Genomic DNA, 21,108 nt, shown 5'->3' on the forward strand with positions numbered 1-21,108 from the left:
CATTTAAGGGCGCCACTGTGGCACAATGGTTAGCACTGCTGCCTCACAGCAGGTTCGATTCTGGTCTCGGGTGACTGTGTGGAGTTTGCACTTTCTCCCCATGTCAGCGTAGGTTTCCTCGAGGTGCTCTGGTTTCCTAAGTCCAAAGATGTGCAGGTTAGGGGAATTGGCCATGCTAAATGCCCCAAGGTGTGTGGGGTAAATATTTGGGGTTGCAGGGATAGGGCGGGGAGAGGACCTAAGTCGGATGTCCTGTCAGAGTCAATGCAGACTCGATGGGGCGAATGGCCTCCTTCTGCACTGTAGGGATTCTATGAAAACCTCCTGGAGAACTTGTAACTATCATGCTAACCAAAATATGTTAACAAAAGTAATCTGTATCTTATGAAGTTGTGGGACAGATTTTTGTTACAATACCATGTTCTTCCAACTGGTTAGGTAATATATTGTTGTATCTTTGGTGCAAAGTGACAGCTATTAGAGGATTAATGTTTGGCAAATTTTGTAGATATTTGATAAATTTCACAATGAGCGTGATTTACGTTGTTCTATTTTTCTCAATGGGAAAGAACAAAATAGTAGAATATTATTCCAGTGATGATTTATTACAAAATTAAGCGGGAAAATGACGCCTAAAAATTGAGGATTGTGAGCATCACTGGCAAGGCCAGCAGCTATTGTTTATCCTTCATTGAGAAGGTGATGGCGAGCTGTCATCTTGAATTTCTGCCGTCCATCTGGTATAGGTACATCAACAGAGCTGTTAAGAAAGGAGTTCCAAGATTTTGATGCTGTGTTCGTGAAAGAATGGCAATAGAGTTCCAACTCGGAATGGTACAGGGTTTGTAGGGGAACTTGCAGATGGTGTTGTTCCCATTTGTCTATTGCTCTTGTTCTTCGTGGTGGTAGAGCTTGTGGGTTTGGAAGGTGCTGTTGACCGTGGCAAGTTGCAGTGCATCTTGTAAATGTACGTGCTGCTGCCACTGTGGTTGAGGGAGTGAATGTATAAAGTGGTGGTGTGTTTTGTCCTGGATGGCGTCGAGCTTCTTGAGTGTTGTTGGAACTGCATTCACTCAGGTTCACCCACCTTTTACTGTCTCCAGATACCTCCAGCTGTTTAGCTGTGGCAAGCGCATCACTCAAATACGTGCATCACTTAGCTACACTACCATAAGACATAAGAGCAGAATTAGGCCACTCAGCCCATCGAGTCTGCTCTGCCATTCAATCATGGCTGATTATTTTTTCTCATCCCCATTCTCCTGCCTTTTCCCCACAACCCCTGATTCCCTTATTAATCAAGAAACTATCTATCTCTGTCTTAAAGATACTCAGTAAGAAGCCTCACAACACCAGGTTAAAGTCCAACAGGTTTATTTGGTCGCAAATACCATAAGCTTTCGGAGCACTGCTCCTTCGTCAGATGGAGTGGAAATGATCACATTTCCACTCCATCTGACGAAGGAGCAGTGCTCCGAAAGCTTATGATATTTGCTACCAAATAAACCTGTTGGACTTTAACCTGGTGTTGTGAGACTTCTTACTGTGTTCACCCCAGTCCAACGCCGGCATCTCCACATCATGACTATTAAAGATACTCCACAGCCTTCTGCAGCAAAGAGTTCCACAGATTCACCACTCGCTGGCTGAAGAAATTCCTCCTCATCTCTGTTTTAAAGGACCATCCCTCCTGAGGTTGTGCCCTCTGGTTCTAGTTTTTCCTACTAGTGAAACATCCTCTCCACGTCCATTCTATCCAGGCCTCGCAGTATCCTGTAAGTTTCAATAAGATCCCCCCTCATCTTTCTAAACTCCAACGAGTACAGACCCAGAATCCTCAACTGTTCCTCATAGGCAAGCTCTTCACTCCAGAGATCATTCTTATGAACCTCCTCTGGACCCTTTTCAAGTCCAGCACATCCTTCCTTAGATATGGGGCCCAAAACTGCTCACAATACTCCAAATGGGGTCTTACCAAAGCCTTATACAACTTCAGAAGTACATCACTGCTCTTGTATTCTAGCCCTCTCGACATGAATGCTAACATTGAATTTGCCTTCCTAACTGCTGACTGAACCTGCACGTTAACCTTAAGAGAGTCTTGAACAATGACTCCCAAGTCCCTTTGTGTTTCTGATTTCCTAAGCATTTTCCCATTTAGAAAATAGTCTTTGCCTCCGTTCCTCCTTTCAAAGTGCATAACCTCACAGCTTTCCACATTCCCCCCGCTTTCTCAATACTAGCTGTCCTCTACATATCTTTGTATCATCTGCAAACTTAGCAACAGTGCCTTCAGTTCCTTCTTCCAAACCGTTAATGTATATTGTGAAAAGTTGTGGTCCCAACACCGACCCCTGGCACACCACTGGTCACCGGCTGCCATCCTGAGAAAGACCCCTTTCTCCCCACTCTCTGCCTTCTGCCAGTCAGCCAATCCTCTATCCATGCCAGGATCTTACCATTAACGCCATGGGCGCTTAACATATTTAACAGTTTCCTGTACAGCACCTTGTCAAAAACCTTCTGGAAATCTAAATAGATCACTGACATTCTGCTGTCTCTCTTGTATGACAAAGTGGCACACAATCTAAGGGAGCATAACAGAGCTGGCAGGTGACAAGGACCCTTGCATCCCATTAACTCCATGAAGGAGATGGTATTCCGCATCATGGGAATGTCAGTGTCAGGATCTGCAACATCCAGTGTCGCGTATCATTTGAGGATAATGGCATCTTCCTGGCCTATACCCCTTCTTAGATAGCAGGATGAGAACCGTGCTGCCAATTAGCATGATGAGTAAGCTGCTAATGGTGTGACCGTGGACCTCTTGCTTCCCAACCCAACCAGTTCTTCACAAGCACCTTCCATTTCTCAGTTCCTCTTTTCAGGCAACGAGAAAGATCCACCTGCACAGCTAATCACCTCATGGTGGAAGGGAGAGAACAAAAGACCTCTTCCCTGATCTGACACTTACAGACTCCAGTTCAAACACTGGCATTGCACCTTCCTTGAAGTCTAGCATAGAATTGGGATCAGCACATGGTGTGTCATTGGGCATGAGTGTGGGCTACAAGCAAACCAGGTTAAAGGGATGTTTTCGTTCTCAGCTCACCATTGTGCTGAGAGAACTTGGCTGAGGAGTTCGATGGGGTGGTATGCAGGAGAGTTCTGATTGGGCATGCAAACTGTAATGAGAGATGTATTGGTTAGCAGGCCATACCGTCTCCTGTCACTGTCAAGGAGCATGGGAGAGTGTGGTCCCATTTTGGCAGAGGATATAATGCAGAGCTTGCCTTCTCTGCAGCCTCTGCTCCATCTCCCTGGTCTGCAGACCCAGAGGCACTGTCAATACTACCCCTGCCGCTGTTATAGCTTTTGTATGTGCTGCTTCCCATCCCTGTGAGGATGCAACAACAGTCTCGCAAATTGACCAAAACACCTCCAGAAATGCTCTTGAATATTGTGTGAAAGTACTGTAGAAAATGTTCCACAGATTTTATTTAGAATACCTGGTTCTGTAAATAATGCACCTGCAAGACCAATCTTGCTACTCATTCTCTTTTCAGGAGTAGACAATGCAGGTCTTCAGTACTAGGACCTGCATTAATCAGTTTCGGTGTCCTGGGTGTTTCATCAAGTTGAACTATGATATATCAGTATAACACCAATTTCATACGTTCGTGTACATATAGGGATGCAAAAGTGTTAGCCCATAGCAATTGAATATGCTCTGCAGGTAGTAGGCCATGGCATACTTGCCCCCAGGGAAGCAAGGTAGGCTTGGCTAACTATGCCATGAGAATGAATTTTGTGGCCTGGAAGTTTGAAGCTCACAGGGCACAAATGTGGGATAGAAGTCACCAGTTGTATCCCATGGCTGGAAAATGTAGCTCAGCATGAGATGTGTTAGACCTAACTTTTTAATGAACTTGGCATTTATGGCGATGATTTCATATTAGGCAATCAATATCAGTTTCAAACAGTCCTGTGTCAGATGTATGGGAGATCTGCAAACAAGGTAGTGAAACTCAACTTTAAGAAGATGAACACCAACTTCTGGTTGTCTATATGGCCTCTGAGACCACAAAATTAAGAACAATTTTGCACTTTGGGCTCAAATAGAAACCAGTTTTGTCCATCTCATATCAATTTCCAAGTTGCTTAGAATTAGCTGAAACAGGAAGATTTGATCCTTTTAGTCATGTCTAGATTTAAACCTAGTTCTCTTTAACTATTGCCTTGTATCCTCTGCACCATTTCATGCTTTGGCATTCAGTATAATTTGTTATTTTCAATATTGAGATTAATTTAAGCTATATAATTAAAATGATAAAGTCAAACTTCTTGGATTGCATTGATTAAAAATGTGAAATAAATGATTCATTATTAGAGACTGCATAAACTAATATTATATGAGAATCAGGTGGCTTAGTTATAATTCTTTGTTGAAAAAAGGCTGTCTGTGTAGTTGACCTTTGACGTCAATAACATTACTTCCACAGTATTTGTCAAAAAAATCTTTTTGCCTTGCTGGTTTTACAGAGTCTGCAAATGGTGCTTACGTTTTACTCATAATTTTTTTTCAAAGCAAATAATATTATGAAAACTGAATGTTCTCAATAGGTTTAGGTTTTATTAATAACTGAATGTGCTGCCAGTCAAGTTTCTATGGATTTCTGTAATTCAGAGAAAAAATAAACTGGCCCCACTTTGGAGATGGCTGCCACTGCACTCTCCTGAGTCTTTATTAGGGCAATATTGAAAGTTAATTACTGTATTTATCTGTCATATTTTGTGCAGCATTTCACTTTTAACATCACAGTAATGTTCTGATTTTTTTCTCAGGATGTGGAAGGTTCAACTTGTCTTCATCTGGCTGCTAAAAAGGGGCATTATGATGTGGTTGTACATCTTCTGTCCACAGGATTAATAGATGTGAGCTGTCAGGTGAGTCGTATACTTGTGTAGGTGTTATAATTTGTGTGTCCCATAAACACAATGTTAAAGGTTTTTCCCTGAGTTCCACTATAGTTGTCAAATCAGGTTGATGTAATCCTGGAGTATTTACTGAGTAACCCACCTGTCTTGAAAGACCTGGCCCTACAATCTCTTTGCATTGGCCCATCCTCCAAGTGTGTTGCCTTCCAAAGCCATTTGGATGGTAATCAGACTTTCTTGCCCTATTTGATTAATTTTAATTATTCGTAAGACAGCTGTATTTCCCCATCTCTGCTATTTTTTATAATTAATGGCAATGTTCAAAGAAGTTGGAAAAAATCATGCAAATTGATTTTTCTCTCAGATTGCTTGTAGCAGCGATCTACAGATTAATCCAGGACAACCCTGAAGGGTTGGTTACCTGAATCTCTGCTGAACTAACCAGAACAGTAATTTTTCTCAATGTGCCCGGGTGAGGGAGAGGAAAAGCAAGTTAGGATTCCGATTACTGATCTACAACCAGAGAGCCCAACTGTAAGTGCTCCTTTCCAATCATCAACTAGGGTTGCCAACCCTCCAGAATTGTCTTGGCGTCTCCAGGATACTGCTGTGTGCCACCCTGGAGAAAGATCAGCAGGATAGAAGTTTTTTTTTGTCATTTTCTTTGCACATTTCTCTTTACCAGATATAAAAGTTTTGAAAATGGTGAAAAATTATCATCCAGCGTTATCCAGTTGGGTAATGAGTCTTTTTTGCTTTCCACTTGACATAGGAAGGTAGTGTGTCACAAGAATGTGTTGGCCAACTAATGGCAAGAGTGTGGGGAAAGTCATGTAATGAAACCTCTAGGAACACATTTGATCACAACTGGCAACCCTAATGTCAAATGAACAGAGGGTTGCTCTTAGGTTTGATGGCTCAAATATCCAATTACCATTGAGTCTCAATTCACACCAGCTAAAAATGGAAGCTAGGGTGAGGTACTTGAGATCTACCACCTGTAAGTTATACAACTGCTGCCTAAGTAGTCATTTTTGAAGTGGAAAAGGGTAGAAAATGAAGGGAGCAACATGTGATAGAAGAAAAAGCTAAGAAATCCAGGCTGTATTTAATTTATTTTTAGTTTAAATATTATACTTATTCTCACTGTGGTTAAATACAATACCTAAGATATATAATGAAAATGTATTTTGCAACAAAAGCACATTGAATATAGGCTTCAGGAGGCCGGCATACTGCTATTGTTTTACTTGTGAAAAATAGAAAATATGACAGTTCAATCACAATTATCTTCTTTCTAAATAAAGTTATTCTAAAGTTTGAAGTAGAATCTATTTGTAGCACAAAGCAGTGTTTCTAAAATATGTTTTCCTATATCTTTGAAGCTCTGCCCTTCATGTAGTTTACTGTAACTTTGGTAAAGCATGACTACTTCTAATGCTTATACTACTTAAATCGTATGGAAAATTTATGAAACTCTTCATTTAAGAATGATGGTTTAAGGCATTCTTCTACATTGGGAGTTTAAATATGCTTTAAAAAAATTAAAAATTTCTGAAGTATTACACTGAATTTAAAAGAAGATGTTTATACAAAAGATATTACACAGTATTGCATGTTATATGATGAAAATATTCACTGAATTTGTTCTGACATCCATGTCAGGCACATCATCTAGTTGTATATGTAATTTAGTTTTCCCCTTTTTAACTTTTTAAAAATTAAAATATGTGTGAAAATTATAAAATGCCAATCTTAATACTCAATACAGAATCATATAATACCCATTAGGGAGTAGGAGCTCCACTTACCAAATAAAACAGCCATAAAATGCTGAGAGATGACATACAGGCCCAGATTTTGTGATAGCAATTGCAATTGGTCTCGAAGAAAACTCCCACAAGGATCTAGCGATCTCTGTAGCGGAGATTTCACCCTTTCCTGATGATTTGAATCTGGCACCTCTCCAGACATCCAGCAACAGTGACATCATCAAGCAGGGTATTCTCACAGAGAGCAAACCAGCAAGTGAAAGGCACTGATTATCCTTCACTTTTTAATATCATTTTGCAGAGAGCAAGCTAAATGATTGGGACATATACATAGGTAGAACCTGAAATATATATATATTAAATCTAAAAATATAAGCATTTTTATCATATTGGAGGAATTTGACAAATTATTTTTTCAGGGCCAGAGAATGAGTGGTTCAAGAGTAATTATGAACTTACTTATGTTAGGACCCGGATGAAAGAAGTGTGTGAGTTATCTAGTCCCACTACTCCACAGGTCATACCATTAATTTAAAAGTTCAGTTTACTCACCAAAATAGACATTTGTGCACCTTCACTATTAGAACTCAGAATAAAGAGGCTTTAACCAGGCTACTTCACTGATTTCAGGATGATTGATTTATTGTAAAACAAGCCTTTTAAACAAGTTACAAGAACTGGTTAACACACAAGTCTGGTAGTATAACTATCTATCTCTTGAACCTTCCCTAGCACACGTACACAGACAAACAAAAGACACACAAGTATTTACTGCAGAGATGGGTGGATAAAAAAACTTAATAAGAAAAGGATAAAGTTTTCAGCATTCAACGACTTCGATTTGGAGTCCCCTCGTGTGGAGACGGGCCTCTGGTCCCAGTGGATGTTTGGAGATTCGCACCACCATGTGGCATGGAGAAATATGTGGATCTGGATTAATTCGTTATGTCTCAACTTTGCAAGCTTCCAAATGCAGACACGTTACACTCCGAAGACGATTCTCTTGCTTCAGGTTGATAACCAGACACACAATTTCAAATAAGGCAGGGAAAGAGCAAGTCAGGCTAGCCATCCTTCTCTGCTTTACTCCCCAAAGCACACTGATTTCAAAAACAGGACACCCAAAACTTAAAAGCTTGCCTCTGTCCTGTGATTTCCAGTAAATCACTAATCTTTGCCAGTTTTTTCCCCGTCAGTTAAAGTGATTGCAGTTCAAAATGAACAAACCGTTCTTCGCCCTCGATTACTATGCTGGTCAGGTGATTTCTTTGAAAAGGCATTGTTGCTTCCAGTTCAAAAATGAACTTATGACCATTTAAAAAAAAACCAATCCAAGCGTCCAAATTTTAAAAGAAAAATCCAGTTCGTAAAGATGTGATTTGCTCAACAATTATGCTATTTCAAAACCTAGATATATTCAAAAAGGCGTGATATTTTCAAGAATTTTTACAGCAAGACTGATGGCAAGAAAAGGCAAGTTCTTTCCAGTTCAGTGATTTCTAATTGATTGTAGTTTGTGGAGACTTCAACAGCTCATCCTATGGAGAAGCATAGAATGACAGAAAGCAACTTCAGGATTTCCATGTTTAACTGTGCATGTGTGGACCCCAGAAGTTGTTATCGGTTTCAGAGGAGTAATGACAGTAAACACTGTCAGTTTTATTGTCATTACTACTGCAAAGTCTGGGCAAATGCTAAAGGACAGAGCACACACAAGTGCAAAGAATGGTGTAGATCCAGGAAACTGTGATAGATACAAAAAGCAGGGAAGAAAATCAAAAGATAGAGCTGTAAAAAGGGATATGAAAAGAAACAAACAATATAAAGATTAACACACAAGATTTTGCAGTTATTACAGAAGAACAATGGTCATCGAGAGAAATGTGAGCACTTTAAAAACAGATGCAGGTAATATTGCAAATATAAATAAGGAAATGGCGGACTAGTCAAAGAGTCATGGCACAGAAGGGCACCATTTGGCCCATCATATGGGACTAACGATGACGGTTACTGAATTGCCTGTCTGCCCCCATAACTATGAAATCTCCTATAACAATTCATAGAACCATAGAATCCCTACAGTGCAGAAGGAGGCCATTGCATTTCTATGCTTTGCTCTTCCCTACAGTATGTTTGTTGCCCATTGAAGCCCTGGTTTTGGATGCTGTCCATCAGGATATCATCACTCCCAGCAGTCTCTAAAGCTGAGTAGTTTATTGAGTGTTGCACTCAACCCAAAGACTCATGAATGCCTGCCTCTTCCTACTCTACTGGATGTCCACCCTTCTACCATCTCATTTCCTGTGGATGACCATCTCCTGGAATGTATGACCCAGGAAAGTTCCATCCTTCCTGGTGCTCCACAGTGACTCCAGCTTGGAAATCCGGAGCTTGAACTGGGGCAACTGGAGAAATTTCCTATTCATTTCCCCCTAGGCACGTGGAGTGTCCTGAAGTTCCCACATAGAACATAGAAAAGCTGCAGCACAAACAGGCCCTTCGGCCCACAAGTTGCGCTGAACAATTTCCTTACCCTCTATCTTACGAACCTCCATGAACCTATCCAAAAGTCTCTTAAAAGACTCAATCGAATCCACTTCCACCACCACCACCGGCAGCCGATTCCACACACCCACCACCCTCTGAGTGAAAAACTTACCCCTAACATCTCCTCTATACCTACACCCCAGCATCCTAAACCTGTGGCTTCTCGTGACAACCATTTCAGCCCTGGGTAAAAGCCTCTGAGAATCCACTCTATCAATACCTCTCAACATCTTATACACCTCTATCAGGTCACCTCTCATCCTTCGCCTCTCCAAGGAGAATAGACCTAGCTCTCTCAACCTATCCTCATAAGGCATACCACTTAATCCCGGCAACATCCTCGTAAATCTCCTCTGCACCCGTTCTATGGCTTCCACATCCTTTCTGTAATGAGGCGACCAGAACTGGGCACAGTACTCCAGGTGGGGTCTGACCAGGGTCCTAAACAGCTGCAGCATTATCGCCCAATTTCTAAACTCAATTCCTCAATTCAATTCCTCAAACTCAATTCAATTGATGAAGGCCAATGTTCCATACGCCTTCTTAACCACAGCCTCTACCTGCGACGCCGCTTTGAGCGTCCTATGAACCCGGACCCCAAAATACCTCTGTTCTTCCACACTGCCAAGCATCTTACCCTTAATATTATATTCTTCCATCCTATTCGACCTGCCAAATGAACCACCACACACTTATCTGGGTTGAAGTCCATCTGCCACTTCTCCGCCCAGTCTTGCATATTATCTATGTCTCGTTGCAACTGCTGACATCCCTTTACACTATCCACAACACCTCCAACCTTTGTGTCATCAGCAAACTTGCCAACCCATCCTTCCACTTCCTCATCCAGGTCATTTATAAAAATCACAAAGAGCAAGGGTCCCAGAACAGATCCCTGGGGCACCCCACTGGTGACCAACCTCCACTCTGAAAAAGACCCATCTACAACCACTCTTTGCCTTCTGTGGGCAAGCCAGTCCTGAATCCACAAAGCAACATCCCCTTGTATCCCATGCCCCTTCACTTTCTCCATAAGCCTTGCATGGGGCACCTTATCAAACGCCTTACTGAAATCCATATAAACCATATCTACCGCTCTTCCCCCGTCTAAGTGTCTAGTCACATCTTCAAAAAACTCAATCAGACTTGTAAGGCATGATCTGCCTCTGACAAAGCTGTGCTGGCTACTTCTGATCATACTATTCCTTTCCAAATGTTCATAAATCCTGCCTCTCAGGATCTTCTCCATCAACTTACCTACCACTGAGGTCAGACTCACCGGTCTATAATTTCCTGGGCTATCTCTTCTCCCTTTCTTGAATAACGGAACCACGTCCGCCATCCTCCAATCCTCCGGAACCTCTCCCGTCTCCATTGACAACGCAAAGATCATCGCCAGAGGATCAGCAATCTCTTCCCTCACCTCCTACAGTAACCTGGGGTACATCCCATCCAGTCCCGACGATTTATCTAACTTGATGCTTTTCAACAGCTCCAACACATCCTCTTTCCTAATGCCCACATGCTCAACCTTCTCAGTCCACTGCAAGTCTGCACTGCAACTACCAAGATCCTTTTCCACTGTGAATACTGAAACAAAGTATTCATTGAGTACCTCTGCTTTTTCAACCGGTTCAATACAGACTTTCCCACCATCATATTTGATAGGTCCTACTCCTTCACATCTTATCCTCTTGCTCTTCACATACTTGTAGAATGCCTTGGGGTTTTCCTTTATCCTGTCTGCCAAGGCTTTCTCATGTCCCCTCCTGGCTCTTCTAATTTCTCTCTTTAGTTCCTTCCTACTAGTCGTATACTCTTCTAGATTTCTAACATTACCTAGCTCCCTGAACCTTTTGTAGGCTGTTCTTTTCTTCCTGACTAAATCCGTTACAGCTTTCATGTACCACGGTTCCTGTAACCCACCATAACTCCCCTGTCGCACCGAAACATTGCCGTGCAGAGCTCCAGACAAATTTTCCTTGAAAATTTGCCACATTTCTTCCGTACATTTCCCTGAGAAAACCTCCTTCCAATTTATGCCTCTAATTTCCTGCCTAATAGCATCATAGCTGCCCTTACTCCAGATAAACACTTTCCTACCTCGGCTGATCCTATCTTTCTCCAAAATGCTCTCCCACTGATAGATTGACACCTGCCCAGGTTCATTCCCTAATATCAAATCAAGCACAGCCTCTCCTCTTGTAGGCTTATCCACATACTGTGTCAGGAAGCTCTCCTGAACACACCCAACAAACTCCTCTCCATCTAAACCCCTTACCCCAGGGATATTCCAATCGATATTTGGGAAATTAAAATCTCCCAACACGACCACTCTGTTATTATCACATCTCTCCAGAATCTGCTTTCCAATCTGCTCCTCCACATCTCTGCTACTATTGGGCGGCCTATAGAAAACACCCAGTAAAGTTATCGACCCCTTCCTGTTCCTAACCTCCACCCACAGAGATTCCATAGACAATCCTTCCATGGCATCCATCTTTTCTACAGCTGTGACACTATCCCTGATCAACAGTGCCACCCCCCCCACCTCTTTTGCCTCCTTCCCTGTCCCTCCTGAAACATCTGAAACCCGGCACTTGAAGTACCCAGTCCTGACCCTGAGATAACCAAGTCTCTGTAATGGTCACCACATCACACTTCCAAGCAGCGATCCACGCTCTAAGATCATCCATTTTGTTCACTATACTCCTTGCGTTAAAATAAACACAGCTCAACCCTTTGGTCTGAGAGCTCCCCTTCCCCTTCACCTGCCTATCCTCCCTCTCACACTGCCGACCAGCCCCTCTTATTTTTACTCTAACCTCGCTCTCCCAGTCACCACATTTTGATTCCCACCCCCCAACCATTCTAGTTTAAACCGTCCCCAGTAACCTGAGCAAACCTTCCCGCCAGAATATTGGTCCCCCTGGGATTTAAGTGAAACCCGTCCTTTTTGTACAGGTCGCACCTGCCCCTAAAGAAGTCCCAATGATCCAGGAACCTGAATCCCTGCCCCCTGCTCCAATCCCTCAGCCACTCATTCATCCTCCACCTTATTCCGTTCCTTTCCTCACTGTCTTGTGGCACAGGTAGCAATCCTAAGATTACTACCTTAGCGTTCTTTTTACTTAACTCCCTACCTAACTCCCTATATTCTCTTTTCATAACCCCTTCCCCTTTCCTGCCTACATCGGCAGTACCAGTATGCACCACGACCTCTGGCTCCTCCCCCTCCCACTTAAGGATTTCTTGGACCCTGTCGGAAACATCCCTAATCCCGGCTCCAGGGAGGCAAACCACCATTCGCGTTTCTTGACTACTTCCACAGAAATGCCTGTCTGACCCCCTCACTGTGGAGTCCCCAATCACCACTGCCTTCCTACTCCTTTCCTTACCTTTTTTTGCTCCAGGGCTGGACTGCGCACAGGAAGCACGACCACTGCTGCTTCCCCCAAGTGGGCTGTCCCCCCCAACAGCACTCAAACAAGAATACTTATTCTTAAGGGGCACAACCACTGGGGTACTCTGAACCACCTGACTCTTCTCTTTCCTAACTGTGACCCACTTGCCTGATCCTTGTGGCCCCGGTGTTACCACCTGCCTATAACTCCTATCTATCACCTCCTCGTTTTCCCTGACCAGACGAATGTCCTCGAGCTGCAGCTCCAGTTCCCTAACTCGGACCCTTAGGAGCCGCAGCTCAATACACCTAGCGCAGATATGCACCTCTGGGAGGTTAGGCGACTCCATGACCTCCCACATCCGGCACTGAGCGCAGCAAGCTGGCTTCACATTCATATTTCCTTTTTCCATGGCGATGGATTGCTTTGTTTCAGTCTTTACAGTAAAGGAAGAGGTTAATGAATCAAGAGTCGGAGCTCAATCTAGTTAATGTAAACAAGAAAACAGTACTGCAAAACAAAACCACTGAAGACTATCAAATTCCTGATGGGAACCTAACTTGGGGTGGCGCGGTGGCAATGTGGTTAGTACTGATGCCTCAGCGCCAGGGACCCAGTTGCCTCACAGCGTCATGAACCCAGGTTCAATTCCGGCCTTGGGTGACTGTCTGTGTGGAGTTTGCACATTCTCCCCTTGTCTGTTTGGGCTTCCTCCGGGTGCTCCGGTTTTCTCCCACACGCCAAAGATGTGCGGGTTACGGGAATAGGGTCTGGGTGGGATTGTTGTTTGTATAGGCTTGATGGGCCGAATGGCCTCCTGCACTCGGGATTCTATGATGGTTTCACCCCGACATTTAAGGGAAGTAGGTGAGGCAATTGCAGGGGCTTCAGCCAAAAGCTTATAAAACGCTCGATGTAGGTATTGTCATTTAGATGAAAAAAATCAAATCATAACTCCTTTAATTAAAAGAGGTGAGAGAAAAACAAGGAAATTATAGATCTGGTTAAACACTGATTGTGGTGGATGAAGTTATTGGAATTTATTATTGAGGATGGGGTGACCGAGTACTTGGAGAAGTTTGAGCTGATTAGACAGCGCCAATATGGATTTACAATGAATAGGTCATTTCTAATGGAATTAACTGAAGGTTTTGGGACAGTACTAAAGTTGTGGAAGTGAATGTCTAAGGATGTAGCTGGTATAGGCTTCTATCAAGAATTAGTAAGATTACGTTTAATTAAAGCTCCATGGTGTTGAAACCAAATTATTGACCTAGTTAGGTGATTGGTTAGTGGCAAAAATTAGAGAGTAGGAATAAATGGGTATGTGACCGTATTGGAAAGAAGTGACGAATGATGTGCTGCAAGGACCTGAGTGAGGGCCTCAACTATTCAGTATATTTATAAATGACTTGGAAAACAGAGAGCCATATGTCCAAGCTTGCTGAAGATACAAGGATTGGTGCCATAATAAATAGTAGATAGGAGCATTAAATTACAAAGAGACATTGATAGATTAAGTTAGTGGACAAAATGGCATTTAGGTATGAGACTATCCATTTTGGACCCAAAAAGAATAGATCTGAGTATTTTTTCAAACTGTGTAAGATTAAGGTCAGTGAGTTCTGAAGAATTCAAAGGGTCTATGTACACAGATTACTGAAATGTAGTAGTCAGAAACAAAAACATATTCTAAAAGGCTAATGGAATGTTGTTTTTAATAACTTGGGACCTAGAATGAAAAGCGGAAGAAGTCTTGCTGCCACTGGATCAAATCTGGAATAGCGTGTACAGTTCTGGGCAGCTCCCCCTTAGAATGGATAGTTGGCCTAGGAAAAAGTACATCACATTCATTGGAATGTTACTAAGGCTCCAAAATTTAGAATATATGGAGGAATTACAAAAATTAGGCTTATATTCCCTGAAATGTGGAAGGTTGTGGGGTGAGGGGGTGATTTGATTTAGGTTTTCATGAATTTGGGAAAAATATATGGAATAAGATGGAAACTTTTTCCACTTTTGGACAAGGACAGAGTCAGGCCATTAAGGGAGAATTTAGGAAACAGTGCTTTGTACAAAGAGTGTAAAAGTATGGAACACTGTCCCGCAAAAAGATGCAGTTTTAGTTAACAACTTTAAATCTGAGATTGATAGATTGTTGCTGGCCAAGTATATTAAGGGATATGGAACCAAGGCTGGTGGATGAAGCTTGTATATAGATAGCTATGATCTCATTAAATAGCAGAAGAGACTTAGCGGGATGAATGCCCTCGCCAGTTCCTGTGTTCCTACTTGATTTGCCAGTTTACTTACTCTATCTTTATTTTCTGAACAGGATGATGGTGGTTGGACATCCATGATCTGGGCCACTGAATATAAGCATATAGATATTGTAAAGCTGCTGCTGTCAAAAGGAGCTGATATCAACATTAGGGACAATGTGAGTTACTTAAATACTTGGGGGTGGAAAGGAGGTTAATCCTATAAAACAATGTATATACACAGTTATATTTGGAAATTTGGGAAGAACAAAATGCTTCTGATGAAACTGCTTTCTGGCTTCATTATGTTCTCATTTAGTGTTTAAATATTGCACAAATGGGTAAAAAATGACTTTAAAAATATTAGGGATCTGGAATTATCTTTTTTTTTAAATAGACATTTTATCTCTGGTTCCAATTTGGCACAGGTTGACGGAATGAAGTCTTCTTTCTCTTTCAGTTGTAATGATTTTGTATTACTTGAGTTTAGGCGGTTTCACCCAATGCATGTGGGATGCAGCTTTATATCACGTTTAGCTGCTAAGTTGGCAGTCTCATTTCTTTAAAACAAGGTTGGTGTGAGAAATCTATGGTACCATAACTGCAACCCTTGGGGCATATTGTGTGGACAGAATGAGGGGAAATTTATTGTGCATATGGTTCATCTTATCAGACCATGAGTTATGTCTGCTAAGTATCATATTGTTTTAGAAGCTTCATTTTCCTTGTTGCTGGATGTCATTCTAAAGCAATTAGCATTTAAATTATTTTGTCCAGGCAGAGTTCATAAGTGTAATAGACTTGTCAGTGTTGATTAACGTTTTGAGTGACATTGTGAGCAGTTATTCAAACAAATTGCAAACTAATTTAAAAATGTAGAGCTGTGCCTATGAAGAGTGAAATGCATCAACATAAGTTACATTTTGAAATGTTAGCATGTCACAGCTCATGAATTATATTTGTACACAGTACTCAACCTGTGTAGAATTATTTAACGATGGTACATGAGTTTCAAGTATGGTGAAAGGTTGACATGGTCTCTTTTTATCTGGAATGCAAGGTCCTTCGAGAAATGCAGTGTTTCAGAATTATTGAAGGCAACAAGAAAATATACTTTGCATTCTATATGCATTGTGTTATAATCCCAGTTTTTATTATGACGAGACGGGAAGATCTAGAATGGAGCCCTGGCTCTAAAGATCGTAACTTTTTTTAGAAAAGGTGGAAGAACGGAGTCACAGGCCCGCTAATTAGTTTTAACAAGAAGAAAAAAATATTAAACATGAAAAATTTGCTCTTTTACTCCCCCCTTAACTTAACAAATACACATAGATTTTAAGATTAACACGGATTATAAAATACAATGTAAGCGACGTTGGTCTCAGTAACACAAAGTCCCTTTAAGCACACAGATTGGCTGAGGTCAGATACACTCAGCTCAAGTGAGTGTCTGTGAATTTGGATTTCTCCCCGCCCCCAGATGATTGTTACATGAGAGTTTCAAAACACCACTCCCAAAAACATGCTTTAAAATCTTCTTTCACAATAATGCTTTCCATTAAGTGTTTGCATTCCAAAAATCCAGTCCAAGTTTTCCAAATGACTCTTAAGCAAAGCTCCAACTCCACTTTTAAAACCAGATCCAGTTTCAAGGTTTTACATCACTCCCTTTAAGATTTCTTTGTTTTAACTGCTGTACATACTATTCACAATTGTTTTAAATCTCGATCCTCAGCTATTAAAATGTCATCAAACTTTTGATTTGTCTCTGGAGTGTGCTTTCCCACTTTAATTCTAGTTACTGCAACTGTCTCTTTAACTCTGAACGCAAAGTATACTTTTCCCCTTGAATTCACCTGAACAATACCTTGTCCCTGTTCTCTTAACTACAGTCTTCTTAAGAATTCTTTCTGTTCTAATCCCCTGTTTATCTGGACTGCATCTGGTTCTTTGGGAGTCTGCCTCTTTGCAGCTTCCTTGTCCTGTCCAGCTTCCCTTGGCAGAGTTGAGAGATTGTCACTCCCTGGTGTCTTGCCTCCAAATATCATCAAATTCAGCTAAACTAAAACATAGAAGCTTTTAAAAGGACCTCCAGTTGCGAAGCAGTGCCAGCATACTTTTGCTGGACTATTTACTCTTCACACCGTAGCTCTCTAAGCACAATAGAAAAACAGTTTGGAATTGAAGTAACCCGCACACATATAGACATCTTGGTCCAGCATGAATCTAACTGTAGGTTTTACTCTTCCTTCCACAGAAACGTTAATTAAACTCAGTTAAGACAATACTTTATTTCTAATGTTTACCAATACAAATATAAATCCTTTAAAACTATCTTTGTTTTCTTAACAATCCCTTCATCTCTAGAATATATTTTCCATATAAAGTAAACCCAAGTTTCACTGAACAGGTAATTGTATTGTTTTGAAAATGTGCATGTGCTTTAATTTTCTGTTGTAGTACATTGTTAATGTAGTACATATTATGATCCCCGTAAAAATGGATAACTTTTTAAAAAGAAAGTAATTCCCATAACACGAATGAAAAAATAGACAATTTTACTTTTTTAAAAATGCTTTTATTGAAAGTTTTACATTTTACCTAAAATGCAACAAATTCCCAAAATCTTGTACAGTACAGAGTAATCATTCCACATAAACATACTGAAAAAACCAGTGAATATTCATGCAAATGTTTCAAATGATCAATCATTGCAATTATTGCAGTTGGTGTCTCCTCTCGTATGGATAAAGAAAGGATACCAGAACGAGTGGGGAATCTCAGGATAACAAGATAAAACCATGAGTATGTGGCCCCATAGTGCGCACCTTCTTCCACGAGATAATAGGGACAGAACTACACTGGGTGGCATAGTAGTTAGCACTGCTGCCTCACAGCACCAAATACCCCAGGTTCAATTCCAGCCTTTGGTGACAGTCTATGTGAAGTCTGCACACACTCCCCGTTTCTACATGGGTTTCTTCCGGCTGCTCCCGATTCCTTACACGGTCCAAAGATGTGCAGATTAGATGGATTGGCCATTCTAAATTGCCCTTTAATAGCCAAAGGTGTGAAAATTAGGTGGATTAGCCATGGTAAATGCAAGGGGTTACCGGGACAGAGTGGTGGGGATCCCACCGAGATAACGAAAGAGAGAGGAGCATCTGGATTATCCAATAGATGTCCGCCGTGATCTTTCAGCGTAAACTTTCACATGAAGGATACCAGGAACAGAACAGTAAAACCTCACAAGAAACAGGGCACAGCAGGATAAGATGCCCACCATACATTCCAAGGCCCCAAGATTTAGCACTTGACACAGGACCAGAAGCAAACAAAGCCTCCCACCCACCTCCGCTCCCTTGCCACTATTCATCAAAACCAAGATTGAATGCAAATTGCAATGCAACTTAGACTACGGTCCCTTGTTCCACCATAGAGCACGCTGGTGAATGAACACCATCAAAAAGAAAGATAGACAATTCTGATTTTCGCAGGAGAACAGGCGACAAACATCTCTGTGCTCAAATATCATACATCCTTATCAGGGTAAAAAAACTAGCACAAAATCAGGAGTATAATCACAAGTGAACAAAGTTCAGAATTAATGATGAACTATAGAATAGCATGACTATCCACAGATACCAAAGTCATGACAGGTTTGTCGAGCAACATCCAGGATCCACCCAGAGTTTTACTGAAGCCTCTCTGCACCTCCACCATGTCATCATCCCCAGTGAAGTAAAACCTAGGCCCCAGTGGAGAGGGACCCGACACACCCAGACGCCTCCAAACCTTCCCGATGAATACCAAGGACAAGACAATGTAGGACCAATAGTCAGAGTCTTCAACCAACTAAGCCTTGAAGACTGGATACAGTGTGCTGCATCAAACTCATGATGCCCAACCTTCAAATCAAGATTGTAAAAGCATGGCAGCCAGTTCTCAAGTTCATCCCAGCTCACCTTGGAAGACCGGGCGCATGGTATTCCTTCTCCAGCCACATCTCCCTGGATCAACCAGGAGGTTTGACATAACATGCAACAGGATTTCCAAGAACTGAAAGTGAGCTTTCACTGAGGAAGATGCCCTCTCAACTGACAGGATTCTCTTCTCCCCTTCATCCGTTCTCTTTAGGATATCTCACAGTTCATTAATATGAGCACCAAAAATCTGTGCCAGGGAGCCAGTCCATCGTCCACAACGTCACTCATAATGGCCGCACTCGTATTTCGATGCCAACAGTATCATTGAAGCATGGACCTGCTCATCAGCAAAGCCACCATTGGAAACCGGGCCACACGCTGGCTGTCTCTAACTGCTTCAATCAGACAAGGATTTTCTATACTTAACTCAGCTTCCCTTCGCCAAATTCAGCCAGGATCTTCCAAGACTATAGAATAGAATATACACATCAGGATCGAATAATTATGGATTGTGCATCATGATTAAAAAATGGAGTAAAAGCTGAGTAGTGCCAGAGCTCGCGGAAAAGCAGACGCTCTCGCACTTAAATCATGTGACCCTCCCCCTGATTTTACTTTTTAAAATTGGTACTGTAACAAACCAACTCAAATCAGCATAATTCAAGCATCAGTTAGAGGTAAAGGATATTTCAAAGGAAAATGTAAATTTTGCTTTAAATAATTGATGCAACAAAATAAACTCCTCATGTATTGACAAGCATTAGCATTACCTCCCATACAAATGTGGGACCACGTGTAATCTCACAATCATTCCCACTCTGCCTCCATTTTATAGAATTTCTCACTTCTATTTTGGCTTTTGAGCTGTATTCACCAGCAGCGAAGTCCCTGGACATGAATACCCCTGACAACATGCACATTTACACTCATTCGGGTCACAACAGTCCTACTAGAGTCATTGAGGTTTACAGCAAAGAAACAGGCCCTTCGGCCCGACTTGTCTATGCTACCCTTTTTTTTTAAACGACTAAACTAGTCCCAATTACCTGCACTTGGCCCATATCCCTCAATGGTGGAAAATTCCCAGGAACTCCCATCTTTAACCTCTTTAAGCAGTTTGGTGGGCTCTGGCACCATTTCAATCCAATCTGCAATCCCTTGCTCTTCCAGTCTTCAATGTTCTGACCATTGCCGCTATATAACACACACACTAACGATGTTTCTGCTCTATTCTCAGAAAACTATTTTAATACCAAAATCTATTCGAAGACTGCCAAACAGAAAACTGTTCTATCTGGAGAGAAACTTGTTTTTTCTTTTCACATTCCAAATCTTCTGAACAGGAAAAATAGGCTTACCAACCCCACTGTGATTAGCTTTCAATTTACTCTTTGCTTCTTAGTTATTGGTCCCTGTGGGAATATCATTTCTTGGGAAATTATGTCATAGTCAGAAAATGATGTATCCCTTTCGTAGTAATCCCCAGCACACTTTGTTCTTAAAGGAACATTGCACAAAAGAAAATAAAGGGCGGGATTCTCTGGCCTCCCAGCTGCATGTTTCTCAGTGACGTGCCGTTTGCCAGCAACTGGATCTTCTGGTCCTGCCGCTGTCAATGTTCTTTCCCATTGATTCCATCCCACGCCTCCAGGAAACCTGTGAAAGGCTGGAGAATTCCAGTCTGAGGCTTTTCCCAGCATGTGACACATGCTACAGCAGGTTGGTCAAACTAAACATTTGTTTACTTTTTCTACCAGAAAACAGTCATACACAACTATAACGTGGCTTCTAACTTAGATTAACATCCTTTTGTTCAGCAATGAAACTGGTATCTTGAGGGTCTTTTACTTGTACTCATACTATTATGACCTTTGCTGTGAAATCATTGATTAATTGTAACTTTTTGAGTGGCTTTTGAAGGAAAGCCTTTTGTATTTTTTACCAAAAATTGCAAAATAATGAAGTCTACAGTGTTCTTTTAAATGTTCTCTGAAGTTGAAGCATAACTTAAAAACTGTGCTCTCTTCCTATTTTCATTGCGCAGGAGGAGAATATTTGTTTGCACTGGGCAGCTTTCTCAGGGTGTGTGGATATCGCGGAGATATTCTTGAATGCAAAGTCTGATCTAACTGCAGTAAATATGCATGGTGACTCTCCTCTGCATATCGCATCAAGAGAAAATCATTATGAATGTGTAGTGTAAGTACCCTTAAGTGCCATAGATATTGGTGTGTTACAGTTCACTTGGGGAATCTGAGTT

The 21,108-nt window shown here is 41.6% G+C and overlaps 1 protein-coding gene across 8 annotated transcripts in view; it reads left to right on the forward strand.

The window, feature by feature from the left end:
- The window catches only part of LOC144502549 (histone-lysine N-methyltransferase EHMT1-like), a 163,713-nt gene that overhangs the window by 103,724 nt on the left and 38,881 nt on the right, over positions 1–21,108 (forward strand). For 4 of the 8 annotated variants that reach the window (XM_078226630.1, XM_078226629.1, XM_078226633.1 and 1 more), the window contains 3 exons: positions 4,846–4,947; positions 14,997–15,101; positions 20,893–21,047. In XM_078226630.1, the coding sequence (XP_078082756.1) occupies positions 4,846–4,947; positions 14,997–15,101; positions 20,893–21,047 (362 nt within the window). The remainder of the gene's footprint in view (positions 1–4,845; positions 4,948–14,996; positions 15,102–20,892; positions 21,048–21,108) is intronic. The other 4 variants (XM_078226631.1, XM_078226635.1, XM_078226632.1 and 1 more) reach the window with 1 other exon arrangement.

This window comes from Mustelus asterias, chromosome 13 (genome assembly GCF_964213995.1).
Source record: "Mustelus asterias chromosome 13, sMusAst1.hap1.1, whole genome shotgun sequence".
NCBI lineage: Eukaryota > Metazoa > Chordata > Chondrichthyes > Carcharhiniformes > Triakidae > Mustelus > Mustelus asterias.